The sequence below is a fragment of the Amphiprion ocellaris genome, chromosome 18, assembly GCF_022539595.1.
Source record: "Amphiprion ocellaris isolate individual 3 ecotype Okinawa chromosome 18, ASM2253959v1, whole genome shotgun sequence".
NCBI classification, from domain to species: domain Eukaryota; kingdom Metazoa; phylum Chordata; class Actinopteri; family Pomacentridae; genus Amphiprion; species Amphiprion ocellaris.
Window position 1 is genome coordinate 7,221,948 of NC_072783.1, and position 20,412 is coordinate 7,242,359.

The window sequence follows — 20,412 nt, forward strand, 5'->3', positions numbered from 1 at the left end:
GATTCAGAAAAATAGAATCAGGTAGAAACAGATGTGGAGCTGCAGAAACAGGTTGAAGTTCAGTTTTATTGGTTCAGACATGAAAAAGCTGAGGAAGTTTTGAACTGAGGTGAAATAAAAGCTGCAACTCACTGGACGGAGCAGCAGATGGAGGCAGCGAGGAGGCGGGAGGACCCCAACCCTTCATGTTGTACGCAGACACTCGAACGTAGTACAGTCGACCCTGGAAGATTAAAAAACACTTTTAAACACATTTAAAGAGGAAAGTCTGCAGAGAAATTCAGTTCTGGTGCAAAAGGAGCTCCTGACCAAAAGTATGTGGACAGCTGGATGTGAGACAACTGCAGCAGGTGTCCACATACTTCTGACAAACCCTTTATTCCTGCTTTCTGTTTTTAATGAGTTTTTCTTAAATAAAATAAAACTCATTCAGGTTCATTCAGCCGTTAAAAATTGATGGAACTTTCACAAATGTTCCGTCTGAAAGAACTTTTCAAAGTTTAAAAAGACATTATTTATTTTATTCAGCAGATTCCACAGTGACCTTCAAACAAACTTCAGAAATATCGAACAAATATAGACTGGAGACAGAAAAAAAACATCTTTTAAAAGTAAAACTGGGAAACAAATAATTTTCTCTTTGAGTTGTTTGATAGTTTTTCCTTTAGTTTCCTGATTCTGTCTCATCAACGTTTCTGTAGGAACGACTGAACTGCATCTTTATGAAGTCATGCGGTTGGTTTTCCATCTGTTTGTGGTCGTTTTGTATCTCTTTGTAGTTGCTTTATGTCTCTTTGTGGTTGTTTTGTGTATCTTTGCACTGGTTTTGTGTATCTTTCCGTTGGTTTTGTGTATCTTTGTGTTGGTTTTGTGTATCTTTGTGGTTGTTTTGTGTATCTTTGTGGTTGTTTTGTGTCTCTTTGTGGTGGTTTTGTGTATCTTTGTGGTTACTTTGTCTCTGTGGTGGTTTTGTGTATCTTTGTGGTTGTTTTGTGTCTCTTTGTGGTTGTTTTGTCCTCTTTGTGGTTGTTTTGTGTCTCTTTGTGGTTGTTTTGCATCTCTGCATTGGTTTTGTGTCTCTTTGTGATTGTTTTGTATCTCTTTGTGATTGTTTTGTGTCTCTTTACAATAGTTTTTATCTCTTTATCGTCGTTTCGAATATATTTCTGGTTGTTTTGTGTGTCTTTGTGGTGATTTCCCTCTCTCCTCCCATTTTTTGTGTATCTTGTGGTATTTATTTGTGTCTTTGTGGTTGTTTTGTGTATCTTTGAGGTCTTCAGACTGATGTTGACCAGCAGCTACAGGTTTGTTTGTTCTTTCCGTCCCTACAGTGGAGTCTGAATGCTTCCTAGAGTCTCTGACATGATGAATATGCAGATCAGAGTTGGTTCACGCTAACGTGTGAACTGTGGAGGAACATTTCTGAGCTCTTTATTCGCCCACACAGCGTCTCTCAGCTTTCAGACGGCAGGTTCAGTCTGAATGTGGAAGTTAGTGAGTGTCGGCTGTAAATACCAAACAGCAGATGCAGAGTATTAAAGTGTCAGACGGTGAAGCTCAGAGTGAACATCAGGGAAGGAAATGAAGAGTTGATCATAAACCTGGTGAAGATCCTTCTTATTGTGTTTCTGGCTGCTATAAAACAAAATCTGTTAAGAGATGAAGGTGTTTACTTCTGCAGATCCTCAGACAAAAGGCTAGAAGGCAGAAATACTGGTTGAAGACACTTATTCACAGGAAACAGAGAGGACTGTGGGAGTTTAGCTGGTAAAGGGACACCATGACAAAGACTTCTGTGTTGCTTAATGACCTTCTGCAGGAGAATGTGTTAAATCAAGCTAATTTAATGTTTTTTTGTGGTTGTTTTGTGTCTGCTTGTGATTGTTTTGTGTCTCTTTGCAGTTGTTCTATGTCTCTTTGTGGATGTTTTGTTTCTCTGTGGTGGTTTTGTTTCTTTGTGGTGGTTTTGTGTGTCTTTGTGATTGTTTTGTGTCTGTTTGTGGTCGTTCTGTGTCTATGCATTGGTTTTGTGTCTCTTTGTGGTTGTTTTGTGTCTTTTTGTGGTTGTTTTGTGTCTATTTGTGGTTGGTTTTGTGTCTCTTTGTGGTTGTTTTGTGTCTTTTTGTGGTTGTTTTGTGTCTCTTTGTGGTTGTTTTGTATCTTTTTGTGGTTGTGTTGTGTCTCTGTGGTTGTTTTGTCTCTCTGTGGTTGTTTTCTCTCTCTTTGTAGTTGTTTATCTTTTTGCCGATCTTTATTAGTAATAGTAATTAGTAATTAATTCTCTTCTCTTGGACTGTACCTTGTTCTCGTCCCCAGTTTTGTTGGTTTTGTGTGTCTTTAGTGTGTAATTTCTTGTGTCACGTTATTTGACGTCATTTTTCAGGTGATAAATGTGCATTATTACATAAAGCTGAGTTTTCTCGGCTGTTATTGTTCACATTTCCCACATTTCTGTCCACTGATTGCAGAGATTTGTGAGCTTTTCATCATTTAAATCTTTTGTGGATCTGTCCTTGACCTGAATCAGAGCAGCTCCTGTCTTATCTAATCACCTGGTGGATGCAAACGTAGATTATGGAAGAACTTTGCAGGATTGTTTGACTGGAAACAGAAATATTAAAGCACAGTTTGATCGCCGTGGAAACATTGGAGGAGCTTCACATGCTGCTGATTTACTAATGAAGACTAGAATGTTTCAGCTTTCAAATCTCATCATTTTCATCTGTTTTCTAAAATGTGTGTTTTTGTGTTCTAGTCTGAAAACATTCAAATGTAGTTGTGTGTCTTTGTAGAGGTCCTGTGTGTCTTTGTGGTGGGTTTATGTCTTTTTGGGATTGCTATGCATCTATTTTCAGTGGTTTTGTGTCTTTGTGTCTCGTTGCGGCTGTGTTTTGTTGCTTTATGGCTGTTTTGTGTCTTTCTGGGGTTGTTATGCATCTATTTTTGGTAGTTTTGTGTGTTTTGTTGGTGGTTTTGTGTGTCTTTGGGGTTGTTTTGTGTCTCTTTGTTGTTGTTCTGTGTTTCTTTGTGGTTGTTTTGTATCTTTCTGATCGTTTTGCGACTCTCTGTGGTCATGTTTTGTCCCTTCGTGGTTATTTTGTGTCTTTTTGTGGTTGTTGTACATCTATATTTGGTAGTTTTGTGTCTCTTTGTTGTTGTTTTGCATCTTTTTCTGGTTGTTTTGCATCTCTTTATGGTTGTTTTGTGTCTCTGTGGTCGTGTTTTTTCCTTTTATGGTTATTTTGTGTATTTTTGGAATTGCTATGCGTCTCTTTTTGGAGGTTTTGCATCTATTTTGTGCCTCTTTGTATTTCCTTGTTGTGGTTTTCCATTTTTTGTGATGGTTTTGTGTCTAAAATGTGTGTTTTTGTGTGCTGGTCAGAGAACATTTACATTTTCTTGCTGCTGCAGATGAAATCAAACTTAATCAGGAGGCGTCTGATTGTCATCGTTCATTCTGCAGCAGAACATCCAGTCAGGATGTCGTCCAGCAGCAGATGGTGTGTAGCTGCTGGTGTGTAGCTGCTGGTGTGTAGCTGCTGGTGTGTAGCTGCTGGTGTGTAGCTGCTGGTGTGGAGGTGCTGGTGTGTAGCTGCTGGTGTGTAGCTGCTGGTGTGGAGCTGCTGGTGTGTAGCTGCTGGTGTGGAGCTGCTGGTGTGTAGCCGCTGTACAGCGTGATGGTGATGATGATGATGATGGTGGTGGTTACCGTGGTGAGGCTGCTGATGGTACACTTCAGGCTCTGCAGGTTGTCTAACACCAACTCTCCAGCTAACAGTGAGAAATCCTTGAGACAGCTCCATTCCACTGTACACAGACACACAACAAGTTAGACACACAAACACACACTGTCCATTCTAAATCAATATTTCCTCTGAGATGTTAAACGTCTGTTAACCTTCTGCTTGGCCTCCATCTGCCTCAGAGCTCAGGTCTTTTTCACTGTCCAGATTGAGGCGTTCAGCGACCGCAGGAAACTAGACAATTGGACCATTTTTTTGTTCCTGACTGATAAATGTTGCGTTTTGGTGATTTTTCAAAGCAGCCAGTGAGTTTTGGGATTTAGAGGGTTAAAGGTGAAGTGAAGACACTACAATTAATTAATCATTTAGCCTGTTTTTTGTAGATGTGTGTTGGTGAATGATTGCGATGCCTAGTCCTCGTTAAACAATTATACTTTAAATACTCCAGCCTGAGGAGAGTCTTCGTTTGAACTACATAAAGTTATTGTACCTCTGTACTTTGTCACCACGGTGGAGTTCAGACACTGAGGCTCCTGGAAGGTGACGGTCAGCGTGGTGCTACTGCTCACGCTCAGACGGACCAGAGACGGGGCCTCCGGGGCACCTGGGCAGGGGCACAAAGAGAGAGAGAGAGAGAGAGAGAGAGAGAGAGAGGGAGAGAGAGGGAGAGAGAGAGGAGTCAACCACAGAAATATAGACATCTAATATATATATATATATATATATATATATATATATATATATATATATATATCACAGGAGTAAATCTGACTAAAGCAGGACATCCTCAATAACACACTGACTGAACTAGAAAGTGACTGGAGAGGGAGGCCACCAAGACTCCTATGACTCCTCTGAAGGAGTTCCAGCTTCAGACTGTTAATCCAAAAACTGTTGTCTGTTCTTCACCAGTCAAAGCTTTATGGAGACAAAGAGAAAGACTCTGATGGAAAAAGCTCCAATTAAATGTGGACTAGAGTTCACCAGAAGACATGTGGAAACTCTGAAGACACCTGGAAGAAGGTTCTATGGTCTGAGGAGACCAGGATGGAGCTTTATGTCCATCAGACTAGATGATATGTTTGATGGACACCAAACACTGAACATCATCACAAACACACCATCCCCACTGTGAAGCACGGTGGTGGCAGCATCATGGTGTGAAGTATGGTGGTGGCAGCATCATGATGTGAAGCACGGTGGTGGCAGCATCATGATGTGAAGCATGGTGGTGGCAGCATCATGGTGTGAAGCACGGTGGTGGCATCATCATGGTGTGAAGCACGGTGGTGGCAGCATCATGGTGTGAAGCATGGTGGTGGCAGCATCATGGTGTGAAGCACGGTGGTGGCAGCATCATGATGTGAAGCATGGTGGTGGCAGCATCATGGTGTGAAGCATGGTGGTGGCAGCATCATGGTGTGAAGCATGGTGGTGGCAGCATCATGGTGTGAAGCACGGTGGTGGCAGCATCATGATGTGAAGCATGGTGGTGGCAGCATCATGGTGTGAAGCATGGTGGTGGCAGCATCATGGTGTGAAGCACGGTGGTGGCAGCATCATGGTGTGAAGCATGGTGGTGGCATCATCATGGTGTGAAGCATGGTGGTGGCAGCATCATGGTGTGAAGCATGGTGGTGGCAGCATCATGGTGTGAAGCACGGTGGTGGCATCATCATGGTGTGAAGCACGGTGGTGGCAGCATCATGGTGTGAAGCACGGTGGTGGCAGCATCATGGTGTGAAGTATGGTGGTGGCAGCATCATGATGTGAAGCACGGTGGTGGCAGCATCATGATGTGAAGCACGGTGGTGGCAGCATCATGATGTGAAGCATGGTGGTGGCAGCATCATGGTGTGAAGCACGGTGGTGGCATCATCATGGTGTGAAGCACGGTGGTGGCAGCATCATGGTGTGAAGCATGGTGGTGGCAGCATCATGGTGTGAAGCACGGTGGTGGCAGCATCATGGTGTGAAGCATGGTGGTGGCAGCATCATGGTGTGAAGCATGGTGGTGGCAGCATCATGGTGTGAAGCACGGTGGTGGCAGCATCATGATGTGAAGCATGGTGGTGGCAGCATCATGGTGTGAAGCATGGTGGTGGCAGCATCATGGTGTGAAGCACGGTGGTGGCAGCATCATGGTGTGAAGCATGGTGGTGGCATCATCATGGTGTGAAGCATGGTGGTGGCAGCATCATGGTGTGAAGCATGGTGGTGGCAGCATCATGGTGTGAAGCACGGTGGTGGCATCATCATGGTGTGAAGCACGGTGGTGGCAGCATCATGGTGTGAAGCACGGTGGTGGCAGCATCATGGTGTGAAGCATGGTGGTGGCATCATCATGGTGTGAAGCATGGTGGTGGCAGCATCATGGTGTGAAGCATGGTGGTGGCAGCATCATGGTGTGAAGCATGGTGGTGGCAGCATCATGGTGTGAAGCATGGTGGTGGCAGCATCATGGTGTGAAGCATGGTGGTGGCACTGTCATGGTGTTTCTCAGCCAAAGCTCCACAGTAATGTTTTCCAGCTGAACTCCTCAAACTGAAACTAACTGTTAGGATGAACGTTGTCGTTCTGACCGAAACCTGGTGGAAGATTTCAGCTTTTATTCTGACAGTCACCAGTTCTGCCTGCAGCTCAAACACACAAGAGACCAACAAACAGTGTGATGTGGCTCCAGGGGACAATCCTGACACACAACATCAACACACTATACGAACACAACGACACATTATACCAACATACATTTGCTGCTTTTGTTCTCTGTATCTTTGTGTGTCTTTGTACTCATTTTGTGTGTTTTTGTAGCCAATTTCTTCATCATGTTGTGTATTGGTTGTCATCTTGTGAGTCTTTGTTGTCACATTGTCCGTGTTTGTGTGTCTACGGGAGTTTTGTGTCTCTTATTGTGTTGTTTTTGTCATGATTTTGTGATTATTCCACTATTGTGTAGCCTTTCTGTCTTACTGCCCTGTTGTCCTGTGTTTTCTTGTATTTTCTTGTGTTTTTCTTGTATGTTCCTGTGGTTTTCTTGTGTGTTCCTGTTGTGTTCTTGCGTTGTTGTAGACTTACGTGCGTGTTGGAAGCCCGTCTTCATGCGTTTGTACAGTTTGCTCCTCCACTCCCAGGCTCTCAGCTGCTTGTCCTTGTGACAGGCCTCCAGAGAAAGTCCGTCTCTCTGGGCCTGAGCCGCTAGATCTGCAGCCCGACGTTCCGCCTCTAGAACCAGAGAACTCAGGTGGGCCTCACGACTCTCCACGCTCACAACTGGAACACAGAACACACACTTAGAAGCATTCAGAACCACAAAAACAATTTAGAACCACAAAACACACACTTCGAACCATTTAGAACCATAAAAACACACTTAGAACCATTTAGAACCACAAAAACACACACTTAGAACCATTTAGAACCACAAAAACACACACTTAGAACCATTTAGAACCACAAAAACACACACTCAGAACCATTTAGAACCACAACACACACTTAGAACCACAAAAGCACACACTAAGAACCATTTAGAACCACAAAAACACATTTCGAACCACAAAAACACACACTTTGAACCATTTGGAACCACAAAAACAAACACTTAGAACCATTTATAAATACAAAACACACACTTAGAACCATTTAGAACCACAAAAACACACACTTAGAACCATTCAGAACCACAAAAATACACACTTAGCACCATTTAGAACCATAAAAACAAATTTAGAACCACAAAAAAATACACTTAGGACCACAAAAACACACATTTAGAACCATTTCTAAACACAAAAACACACAGAACTATTTAGAACCGCAAAAACACACTTAGAATCATTTATAACCACAAAAACACACAACCATTTAGGACCACAAAACACACACTTAGAACCATTTACAACCACAAAAACACATTTAGAACTACACAAACACACAGAATCATTTAGAACTACAAAAATACACACTTAGAACCATTTATAAACACAGAACACCCACTTACAACCATTTAGAACCACAAACACACACATTTAGAACCATTTATAAACATAAAAACACACTTAGAACCATTTATAAACACAAAAACACACTTGTATTATTTCTAACAACAAAAACACACACTTAGGACCATTTAGAACCACAAAAACACACACTTAGAACCATTTATAGCAGCCAGTTTCAAAAAAGTGGAATTTATTTCCAAAAACCAACAACCTGGAATCAACTCGTCCAACATTTTTTCAAGTTTTGTTGTTTCATTTCGTCTCATTTTTTCCTGTTCTGTGTTTTGTCTTTGTTGTCTTCAGTCTAGTTTCTGTTTTGTGTGTCATTTTTGTTGTTTTGTGTCTTGTTTTTATCAAGTTGAGTCTCATTTTTGCCGCTTGTATCTTGGTTTTCTTGTTTTGTGAGCTGTTCTTGTAATTTTCAGTCTAGTTTCTGTTATTTTGTGTCTCATTTTGTCGTTTTGTGTCATTTTTCCTGTTGTCTCTTGTTTTGTGTCGTTCTCATCATATTTTGTCTCATTATTGTTATTTTGAATGCTGTTTTTTTCTTTCGTGTCTCATTTTTGTTTTGTGTCTCATTTTTGTCAAGTGTCTTTTACACTTAATGTGTAAATTAAAGCATATTAATATAATAAATAACAGTTAGAAAATTATTTACTATTTTTAATCTTTATACTACTAAATTTTCCTTCAAATAAATAGAGAACACAACATCAGGAACCACAGCTCTAAGGTTTAACACAACTAAAATCACAGAATCTACTCAGTGATTAGCAGCAGAGGGTATTTTATGTCTCTGTGGGCATTTTGTGTCGATATCTGGTCACTTTAAGTCTGTTCAAGTCCTTTTTCTTTATCTTTGTGGTCATTTTGTGGGGTTTTTTTTGGTAACTTTGGCTCTTCTTATGCTAATTTTGTGTCATTTTGTGGTCATTAAGTGTCTTTTTGGGGTAATTGTCTGCCTTTCTGTGGTCATTTTGTGTCTCTTTTTGTGGTCGTTTTCTGGTCATTTTGAGTTTGTTCATGTCCTTTGTCTTGATTTTTGTGGTAATTTTATGTCTTATTATGAAACTTTTGTATCTCTTTTCAGTTGTCATGCATCTCTGTAAGTAATTTTCTGTCTTTTCATGGTCATTTTGCATCTTTTGTGGTAATTTTCTGTCTTTTTATACTAACTTTGCATAATTTTGCGGTGAATAAGTATCTCTCCAAATTTTTGGTCTTTCTGTGGTCATTTTGTGTCTGTGTGTTTATTTGTGTTCTTTTCAGTCTCGTTGTGGTAATTTTCTGTCTCTTTGTGGTCATTTTGTGCTTTTTGTGGTCATTTTGTGCCTGAAGACCAGAGGATTAATAAAACAAAGGGAGTTCAAATCTGAATAATCAATGAATTAATTGTTAGAATAATCGATTACTAAAATAATTGAGACATGCAGGCCACGTTAGATGTTCAGTCGACAAAGAAAAGCAGAATTTCTGAACGTAAAAGCAGCAAAAGTTTGGATTTTCTGCTTATAAATGATCAAACTAGAGCATCTCTTCAGACACAGAGGTCACGTTCAATTTTCTACATTTCATAGTTTTAAATTAACTCTGATTTTTCTGCTGCTTCAGGCCTGATGAACCACCACTGGCTGGGTCTAATCCCTGCAAGTGTGGGTGCGGTCTAACGTCTGTACTCACAGTGAGGACTCTCCTTGCCACCGGCCTTCAGCAGCAGCTTGGCGATGGGCGTGTTGTTGGTCATGATGGCGATGTCGAGCGGCGTCAAGCCCTGGCTGTTGGGCGTGTTCAGGTCCAGCTCCTCAGCCGAAAACTGGTAGAGGAGAATCTGAACGGCGTCCAAATCCTGCTGCTCCACCGCCTCAAAGATGCAGTCACTGCCCTGCATCGTCTGGAAGTAGAACCAGAGAAATTTACTGATTCCATCTAAACACATCGAGTACAGGAAGTCAGTTATTGAGGTTTGGAATTCTTTACTGCAGCTTTCTGGTATGACATGTTTGATAAAGTTCTTGGAAAGATCAAGACATATCAATCTGGAGGATCCTCAATGAAATCAAGAAGAAACAAACTCCTGCTGTCATCTATGGATCTTTAAGTTGTAGTTCAAAGATCCATTCAAAAGCCAGGTATGATAAACAAAACATAAACTTCACCAGTAGATAAAACAGGCCGAAATCCAGAAAGGCAAAAATAAACAGGAGGATCAACTGTGGACAGAATAAATCCATAAACACCAGAAAGAAACAAGGAAATTGGAGTTAAAAAAGGAGGGAAAACACTCAAAGGGGGTCTGTAAATACACTGATGGTTTTGGAGATGGTTAGCTAAGTAATTTGAACTGGTTTTGGAACTGGTTTTGTCTGGATTTGCAGCAGTTTTTGGATTGGTTTAAAATTAGATTTTGGCTGGTTTTGGAACTGGGTTTAGACTAGTTCTAGAGATCGTTTTGGAGCTGTTTTTAGACGGAGCTGACTTTAGATTTGGACAGTTGGTTTAGACTGGTTTTGAAATGGTTTGAGAGCTGGATTTGTGCTTTGGACTGGTTTAGAACCAGTTTTGGACTGGACTGGAGCTAATGTTGGATAGTTTTAGACAAGACCTTATAGCATTTTCTGAAGTGGCTTCAGACAGGATTTAGACTGGGTTTGGACTTGACTTTGGACTGGTTTTAGACAGGATTTTAAATGGATTTGGAGCTGATTTAAACTGGTTTTGAAATGGTTTGGGAGCTGGAGCTGGGACTGGATTTGGGGGTGATTTTGGACTTGACTTTTTTCTGGTTTCAAACATGACTTTAAATGATTTGGACTTCATTTTGGAATGATTTTAGACTGGGTTTGGAGATGGTTTGAACTGGGTTTAAACTTGTGTCACAGCTGGTTTTGTCTGGTTTCTGACTTTGGTTTTGGACCAGATGTGGGGTTCAGACCATCTCCTGTAGGACTCCTGGTTGTTCTAGTTGCTGAAGATGGTTCTCTGACTCTGGCTGGACATCTGGACTGGTCGTTCTGCTGCTGGTTGAGTTTGGATCGATCAGAAACCTCCTGATGGTGACGGAGAAGAATCTAAATGTCTAAAACTGCAGCAGAGTTCTGTTCAGATGGATTTCTGGTAGTTTTACCTCCTGATTTCATGTCCGGAGACAAACGTTCCTCTTCAGGCTGAGATGAGCTTCAACATGAACACAGGAGGTAAACCACTTTAAAATCCATCTTCTGAAGGAAACGATGCGAGGAAGATTTCCTGGTAACCATGGCAACAGGCTGCAGTATTTTCTCTGATCAATCAGAAAATGACAACAGGACAAACTAACCTGTGTTTAGTTAGTTTAGTAGAATCTCAAGTAATATTCAGGTAGAAGATTCAGGAATGTGGAACTAAATGCTCCAAGAAGCAGCCGAGGAGGTTCTTAATGAGAAAATATGCTTTTTTTTAGTTCGATTTTTAGAAATCTGTTTAATGAGCTGAAATAATCAATGTTTGTTCAGCCTATCAGTGGATGATCTGAAACTGGAGAATTAATGTTTCTACACTGAGATCTGCTCACAGAATCCAGGATTTAGAACTAAATAAAGAACACGAGGAGCTGGTTTTAGATTTGATTTGGACTGGTTTTTGGCTGGTTTTTGACAGTTGTTTTGACTGGATTCAAAGATGGTTTTGGAGCTGGTTTCAGACTGGTTTTATGCTGGTTTTGGAGATGATTTGGGATCGAATTTGAACTAGTTCTGGAGCTAGTTTTGGAATGGTGTTTTCTCTGGAATTTTAGCTGGTTTAGGACTGGCTTTAAACTAGATTGTGACCATTTTTGGAGCTTGTTCAGGAGCTGATTTTAGATTAGATTTTGACAGTTTTGTTTTACTGGTTTTAGATTGGTTTTGGAGCTGGGGTTAGACTGTATTTAGACAAGACTAAGACTGGTTTTGGACTGGATTTTAGCCAGTTTTGGAGCTACTGTTGGAACTGGTTTGTGTCAGGGTTTTTAGTTGGTTCCAGAGCTGGTTTTAGACTGGTTTCAGACTAGTTTAGAAACTGGTTTGGGAAAGGGCTTGGAGCTGTTTTTTCAACTGGATTTGGGCCGATGTCAGGTTGGTTTTGGAGCTCAATCAGGAACTGATTTTAGATTAGATTTGGCCTGTTATTTTTATTGGTTTCAAAATGGTTTTAGACTGCTTTTGAAGCTGGTTCTGCAACTGGTTCTACACTGGATTCAGACAGGCTTTGAACTGATTTTGAACTAGTTTTGGAGCTACTTTTGGAACAGCTTTTTTTTTTTTTTTTTTTAGCTGGTTTTAAACTGGTTATAGAGCTGGTTTTAGACAAGGTTTGGAGCTGTTTTTTGGACTGGTTTTGGAGCTCATTCAGGAGCTGGTTTTAGATGAGATTTGTACTGTTTTATCCACTGGTTTTAAACTGGTTAAAGACTGATTTTGGAGTTGGTTCTGGAGCAGGTTTTGGACTGAAGTTGAACTAGGTTTGGAATTGCTTTTTGGTCTGGATTTGTAGCTGGTTTTGGACTGGATTTGTACCAGTGTTACAGTGGTTTTGAACTGGTTTTAAACTAATTTTAAAACTGGTTTGGGAAAGGACTTGGAGATCTTTTTTGAAGTGGATTTGGATTCTAGATTATATTTGGACAGTTTTTTTACTGGTTCTGCAGCTGGTTTCAGACTGGATTTAGACTGGTTTTGGAGCAAATTTGAACTAGTTTAGAAACTGGTTTAGGAAAGGGTTTTGAGCTGTTTTTTGACCTGGATTTGGACCAGTGTTAGACTGCTTTTGGAGCTCAATCAGGAACTGATTTTAGATTAGATTTGGACTGTCATTTTTACTGGTTTCAAAACGGTTTTAGACTGGTTTTGAAGATGGTTCTGGAGCTGGTTTTTGACTGAATTTAGACTAGATTCAGACAGGTTTTGGAGCTGTTTTAGGAACTGTTTTTGTTTCGATTTGTAACTGGTTTTAGACAAGTTTGGAGCTGCTTCTTGGACTGGATTTGGAGCTCATTCAGGAGCTGATTAGATTAGATTTGGACAATGTTTTCACTGGTTTTAAACTGCTTTTGGGCTGGTTTTGGAGTTGATTCTAGAGCTGGTTTTGGAACTGGTTTTTGTCTGGATTTGGACCGGTGTTAGACTGGTTTTGGAACTAGTTCTCGTCAAGGTTGGGCTGAATTTAGAATGGATTTAGAGGAGGGTTTAGATTGCAATTAGAGGAGGTTTAGACTGGATTTAGAGGTGGGTTTAGACTAGATTTAGAGGAGGTTTAGACTGGATTTAGAGGAGGTTTAGACTGGATTTAGAGGAGGTTTTACATTAGATTTGGACAGGTTTTAGACTGGATTCTAACTTGTGTTCTGGACTAAATGTGTTTCCCCTGCTGCAGGTTTCTGGATGTTTGTACTCGTCGTTTTGCTGCAGGATGAAGAATCTGAACATTTAAACGTTCTAATATTTGAGCTGCACATCGATCTGCTGTCGGTTCTGCTGCTGTTTGTTTTCTCCTCATCGCTTCCTTTCATCTGAAATGTCAGCAGACTGCAGACTCTCGGAGGCTTTCAACACACAATCACACAGACACACACACAATCACACACACAGACACACAATCGCACACACACACAATCACACACACAATCACACACTCTCTGACCTGCGACTCTGGTCACAGTGACCAAATGTTTCTCAGATCAGAAAGACGACATGACGAAAAAGATTCACAGAAACAAGAAAAACTTCTCGTTCCAACAGATTCTCCATGAATGAATGAAATTCAGACGGTGTCCAAAGACAGGCAGGCAGTGTTTCCACAGAGCAGAGAGGAAATATGACCAGAAAGAGGTAAAATATGACCAACAACTGATAACAAGATGTCCTAAAAATGCAGAAAATTACAAAAAAAAAAGGACAAAAAAAGAACACCAAAAAGGCAAAATATGACCATAAAGAGGCAGAATGGAACCATAACAAGTAAAAAGAGGATCAAAATAGGCAAACAATTACCAAAAAAAGAGAAAAAATAGGTCAAATTTGACCAAAAAGAGGCAAAATCTCAACAAAACAAAGAAAGACAACTAATATAGGCAAAAGAAATTACCAAAAAAAGGGCCAAAAAAAGAACACAAAAAGGGACAAACCGTTACCAAGACAACAAAAATGATGATCAAAAAACTATGAAAAAACAAAACAAAAAAATTAGGTAACATATTACCAAAGCAATTAAAAAAAGATGAACCAAAAATGCAAAAAATTACCAAACAAAAGACAAAGAAGAAGTAAAATATGCCCCAAAAGAGGCACAATATTACTAAGACAAGTAAAAATGTGGCCAACAAAGACAAAAAATTACCAAAAAGAGGGAAAAAACATAAAATATGGGCAAGAAGTTACCAAAAAGAGGCAAAATCTCACCAAAACAAAGAAAAATATGACCAAAATCTGCATAATAATTACCAAGAAAATGTGAAAAAAAGGGCAAACTGTTACCAGAACAACTAAAATGATTATTAGAAAATGAACAAAAAACTGAAAAAAAGAGGTAAAATATGACTAATAACAGGTAAAATATAAGCAACACAAGTAAAAGAATCTGGCCAAAAAGACAAAAAATTACCAAAAAGTGGCAAAATCTTACGAAAACAAGTAAAATGATGATGAAAATAAGAAAAAAAATTCCCCCTAAAAGCCAAAAAAAGAACACAAAAAGGGGCAAACTGTTACCAAGACAACTAAATGATTATCAAAAAATTACCAAAAAACACAAAAAATAGGTAAAATATGACCAAAAAGAGGCAAAATATAATTAAAACAAGTAAAAACATGACCAAAATAGGCAAAAAACCCCCAAAAAGAGCCAAAAAGAAGTAAATTTGACCAATAAGAGGCTAAATATGACCAAAAGAATTAAAAAGGCAATAAATTACCACTAAGAGACAAAAATACAACCACAAAGAGACAAATAAAACCAAAATGTGAGAAGAAAACAACTAAAAAGAGGCAAATAAAAGACAAATGAGTCCCTAAAATAGACTGAATCTGATGAACAAAGACGAGGACCAGAAACAGAAACAGAACCTCTAGAACCAGAAGAGTCTGAGATGAAACAGCCGTTAGAATCAAAGGCAGCAGATTGAATCAAAGACGTGACGGACGACGATGTTAACAGAATCACAGCAGCAGCCAATCAGATCTGCATTGATCTCTAGACCAGGACTGAAGGAAGAAAACCAGATTATTTCAACCTTCTGAACTACAAAAACCACCAGCAGGACAGAAAGTCACGTTAAGTTATGATAAAACACCAACTTATCAGCCTGAAACTGTAAAAACAGAAAGAATCAAAGGATTTTCAGCTTTCCAACAGTCCTTAAAAGCATCATGACTGACCTAAAATCTACTAAATCTGAGCTTAAAATCAAAATATATCTATTTATTCAACGTGCCTATTTTAGAAAACAGCCAAAAATAAACATTTGGCAGCAGATTTTGTAAAAAAAAATCCTAAATATCATCTTCCCAACACCTTTATTACTTCATATCATTTTCCACATCCGTTCCTCACTGTCAGGACCATGCAGCCACTGTGGTAGTCTGATTCTGAAATGTGGCTTAAAACTCGTCCAGATTCACCTTAACAACTCAAATCTAGTTTAAAATGACACATTTCCAGATATTTTCAGGAACTTTCAAGTAAGTTTGGACTGTTTTGGAATTATTTTGAACAAATCTTGACTCATTTTGGACATTTTTTTGTTACTTTAGACCAATTTTTAGTCATCTTGGACAAGTTTCAAATAGTTTCAAAGTATTTCAGACTGAAAACCAAAGCTATTGGATGAATAAATAAACGCAGCATGGCTCAGAAACGGTGAACAGAGGAGCAGGTTGTTGGAGATCCATTCAGCATGGTGAAACATCTCCTACTCATGATGAACAGAGGAGAAAGGAAAAGTCTGGAAACAGATAGAAAAACATGTACAGGATGAGGAGACAACAAAGAGACACAAAACGAGACCGAAAACAACAATAGTGAGACTGAAAACGACAAAAACGAGACACAAAACGAAAAAGAGGAGACACAAAACAACAAAAACGAGACTGAAAACGACAAAAAGGAGACCGAAAATGATAAAAATGAGACGTAAAATGACAAAAACGAGACACAAAGCAACAAAAACGAGGCACAAAATGACAAAAATGAGACACAAAATGACACAAATGAAATGCAAAATGACAAAAATGAGACCGAAAACAACAAAAACAAAACACAAAATGATAGAAACAAGACACAAAATGACAGAAATGTGACACAAAATGACAAAAATGAGATCCAAAATGACAAAAATGAGACAGAAAACAACAAAAACAAAACACAAAATGACAGAAACGAGACAAAATGACAGAAATGTGACACAAAATGACTAAACAAGACCAAAAATGACAAAAATAAGCCACAAAATGACAAAAATGAGATGCAAAATGACAAAAATGAGACAGAAAACAACAAAAACAAAACACAAAAGGACAGAAACGAGACAAAATGACAGAAATGTGACACAAAATGACTAAACAAGACCAAAAATGACAAAAATGAGACACAAAATGACAAAAATGAGATGCAAAATGACAAAAATGAGACAGAAAACAACAAAAACAAAACACAAAATGAGAGAAACGAGACAAAATGACAGAAATGTGACACAAAATGACTAAACAAGACCAAAAATGACAAAAATAAGCCACAAAATGACAAAAATGAGATGCAAAATGACAAAAATGAGACCGAAAACAACAAAAACAAAACACAAAATGATAGAAACAAGACACAAAATGACAGAAATGTGACACAAAATGACAAAAATGAGATCCAAAATGACAAAAATGAGACAGAAAACAACAAAAACAAAACACAAAATGACAGAAACGAGACAAAATGACAGAAATGTGACACAAAATGACTAAACAAGACCAAAAATGACAAAAATAAGGCACAAAATGACAAAAACAACATGAAGCGGCAACTACAAGAGACTCTGAGAGATAGGAAAACATCTGAAGAGTGAGGAGATGGGAGGAGCTTCAGGAGAAACCAACTGGAGGTTCTGGTAGGTCAGAACCTCCAACTGGCTTCTCCTGAAGCTCCTCCCATCACCAGGACCTGGATGACTGAGAACCTCCACAGAAGTATGAGGAGACGACATACTCAATGTCTAAAATGATAAAAATGTTAACAAAATAAAAGCCTCGGCTACACGAGAACCTGTAGAACCTTCAGAACTAAACATCTGCTCTTCAGGAACCTCCACCAAACTCACCGAGGCTTTCCGCAGTCGGTCGGTCTTGCCGAAGAAGTAGGCATCCTCGAAGGACGAGGTGCTTCCTCGCAGCTTCTCCGACAGGTTCCTGTAGAGGCGCTTGGCGGCGCTGGGAGACGCCGGACCTCCAGGAAGCTTCCTGCTCTGGGACAGCTGAAGGTTCTGCATCTGCTGGGTCAGGACCACCGGGAGGCCTCTGCTGGAGGAGGAAGTTCGGGTTAGAGCTCCATGAAGGATGGAGGAGGAGGAGGAGGTTAGGGTTCTGATCATCGTTTCACTTTGAGTCGTTTCTTCAGCCAAACTTTAACTGGTTCCAGCTTCACTAACAGAACATAAAACTATAAAAATTGAATCTGACAGCAAATTACAAACATCCAACGCTGATTTATTTGATGCTGTTGATCACTGATCTGAAATAACCTCCACATCAAAAACCATTGGCTTTTTTACAGAGTACGAGTGTAAAATGACTGTGTTTAAATCTTCTAAAAATGTTGACATTTTGCAGATGTTTGCTGCTGTTTTCACAGTTTCTACACCATTTCTAAAGCATCTTTCTTATTTTATCTAATTATGTTATAGAGAAAAATCCAACTGATCCACAGATTTAAATAAAAGCCTCCATCAGAACCAGGCTGAGGGAGAGCAGACGTCTGCCTCCACCCATCAGGGTCAGGCCAAAGGTGGTTTTTGTAATCTTTAAACTGTATTACAAATGTTTTAGTGCTGTTTAATGCTGGTTTTCTATAAATGACATCCATCTAGCAGAACTGCATTCATCTCTAAAGTTTAGGGAGTAATTTTCAAAGGACATGTTTGGAAATGAATCCATCAAATAATTCACTTCAGAACCTCAGAGATGGTAGATAGATTAACACGGCTACAAACACTTTACCTTCATTAACATAGAATATAGCTATAAAATATTCATATTTTTGTTAATTTAAATCCAATAAAACTTGTCATTTTACTGTCACATATTGTGAAAAAGCCAGATTTTTGATTTGAACTTTATTTAGTGTTTTTTTTTTTTTTTTTTTTTTTTACAGGCAACGTAAATTAATTCTATATTTCTGTGATTTTACTGGATATTATCTGTAATTTAACAAACTATTTTTACAAAGAGTTATTTTTTTAAAATTACAGTTGAATCCCACCAGAAAACTATAAAAATCTGGCAGTAAAAAACAGATTAAAATACAATGAAATCCCTTAATGTTTAAAAATTGTAAAAAACAAAAAGGGTAAAATAACAGAAGATATCGATAAAATAACAACATTATTGGAAAGCAGAAAAAAGAGCAGCATTTTACGGTTTAATATTGTAGAAGAATAAATTAATATTCATAAAAACAGATTTCTAATGTGAAAATTATTTACAGTTTTGTCTGTTTTGTTTTTTAGAGTCAACATGTAAATTAATTCTTTATTTCTGTGATTTTAACAGATATAATACCAGATGTAATTTAACAAAACAGTAAATGTTTGTAAAATAACAGTGAATATTTTAAATTAAAACAATTTTTTTTAAGAATTGCACAAAATAATACATTAAAATATGACGGAATCATTGTAAAAGAACAAATTTCTATTTATAAAAATACAGATTTTTGACTTGGACATTATTACAGTCTGTAAAATGACAGTAAACCATTCTAAATATTGGAAACACTGTTATTTTTTCAGGTGCAAACAGTTTACCTTCATTTCTGCTCTTTGAAGAAGGTTTTTCTTTCTGTTAACTCCACCCAACTAGTGACACTTCAGAGTTTTGTGGTTTAATGTTAAACATCAGAGCTTTCTTTGGGGTAAATATCAGCATGTTTGTGTTTTATTTTCTACTTTGCAGAGTTTAGAGACTCTCTAGAGGGATTAATGTGAAGGATAAAGGTTTAAAATGTGTCTTTAGGGTTAAATGAACTGGACATTTCAATAGAAAAGTGTTTTTATATATACTTTTTCTACTGTATGGGTGGAATGTGCTGCTAAAGCTCAGTAACTGGTCCGGCAGAGTAAAAACAGATGAAACAAATGTTCCTCTTTGAATATCAGTGACTGGATGAAGATGACTGATGAAGAATCATGGAGCAGCTCCATGATTCTTCATCAGTCATCTTCATCCATGGACCAGAATAAAGACAATAAAGAGTCGTACTGAAAGTTTTAGAGCTTCTTAATTCTGATAAACCTCCAGCAGAGTCAGTTTGAAATCAACCAGAGGCTCTGATTGTTGGCTTGATCCCATTAAATGTCCATTAGAACCAGTAATACCAGTTCAGAGGAACCAGTATGAAGCTGGAGGACGTGAATGTGGTTGTTTTGTGTCTCTTTGTGGTGTTTTGTGTCTCGTTGTGGTGGTTTTGTGTCTGTTTGTGGTTAATCATGAGGCCTGGCGTTTATTTTCTCCATAATAATAGAAAACTGAACCTGCAGAAGCCCCAAAATGCAGTTCTTAGCAGAAACTCTCAGATAAAACCGTCTTTTTCTTGTTTGAATCCACTGGTGAAGAAGGTAATTTTTCTGGCAGCAGGATTTATTGCAGATGTGATCAGACTCCTGCGGAATAATCCTCAAACATTGAGGCCGTTTTGTGTGATTTTACTGTGAAGATCCAATCAGAAGACGTCCTGCCGAGCCGAGAGTCGATCAGGTGAAGCAGCGATTTCCCTGCGATAATGGCGGGTCGCTGTGGGCGCATTTCCTGCAGCCTGTTGTTCCTCAAGTGTTTGTTTCACATCAGCAGCTGCTTCACACAGAATTAGGATAATGAGCGAGTGATGGAGGTGACGTGTGAAGAGTTACAGCCCATAATAAGCCGAGTGTGAAGCATCGTTCACAGTCCATGGGGCAGGATTTAGTGACACATCAACACGTTTTACGCAGGATTTCACCAGTTGTGTTCAAATAATGTTCAGAAAAAACAGGAAAATGCAGATTTTAGTCAGATAAAGTTTCATAAATCACATTTTCTTGACTGATGATTCCCCAAAGCTTCATTCTGAGCAGAAAAACCTCCAACAGCTCTGATGAGAACCAGGAAATGAAGCGTAGAGTGCAGAAAAACTCACTGAATGTGTTCACACTGGATACACACCATAACATTAACACACAGATACTCATAAATGAACAGATGAACTCAGACTATCAACAGTTTCCACCAACGACACAAAAAACAACCACAAAAAGACACAAAACCACCATAAAAACACACAAAATCAACATAAAGAGACACAAAACCACCATAGACACAAAACCACCATAAAAACACACAAAACCACCATAAAGAGACACAAAACCACTATGAAGAGACACAAACCGACAACAAAAACAGACAAAACAACCACAAAGAGAC

At 38.8% G+C, this 20,412-nt stretch overlaps 1 protein-coding gene across 3 annotated transcripts in view; it reads right to left on the reverse strand.

Moving 5' to 3' along the window:
- The window catches only part of ankfn1 (ankyrin repeat and fibronectin type III domain containing 1), a 109,000-nt gene that overhangs the window by 27,129 nt on the left and 61,459 nt on the right, over positions 1-20,412 (reverse strand). For 2 of the 3 annotated variants that reach the window (XM_055004692.1, XM_055004694.1), the window contains 6 exons: positions 17,061-17,259; positions 9,425-9,635; positions 6,819-7,013; positions 4,234-4,347; positions 3,710-3,807; positions 133-223 (listed from right to left, as the gene is read on the reverse strand). In XM_055004692.1, the coding sequence (XP_054860667.1) occupies positions 133-223; positions 3,710-3,807; positions 4,234-4,347; positions 6,819-7,013; positions 9,425-9,635; positions 17,061-17,259 (908 nt within the window). The remainder of the gene's footprint in view (positions 1-132; positions 224-3,709; positions 3,808-4,233; positions 4,348-6,818; positions 7,014-9,424; positions 9,636-17,060; positions 17,260-20,412) is intronic. The other variant, XM_055004693.1, reaches the window with a different exon arrangement.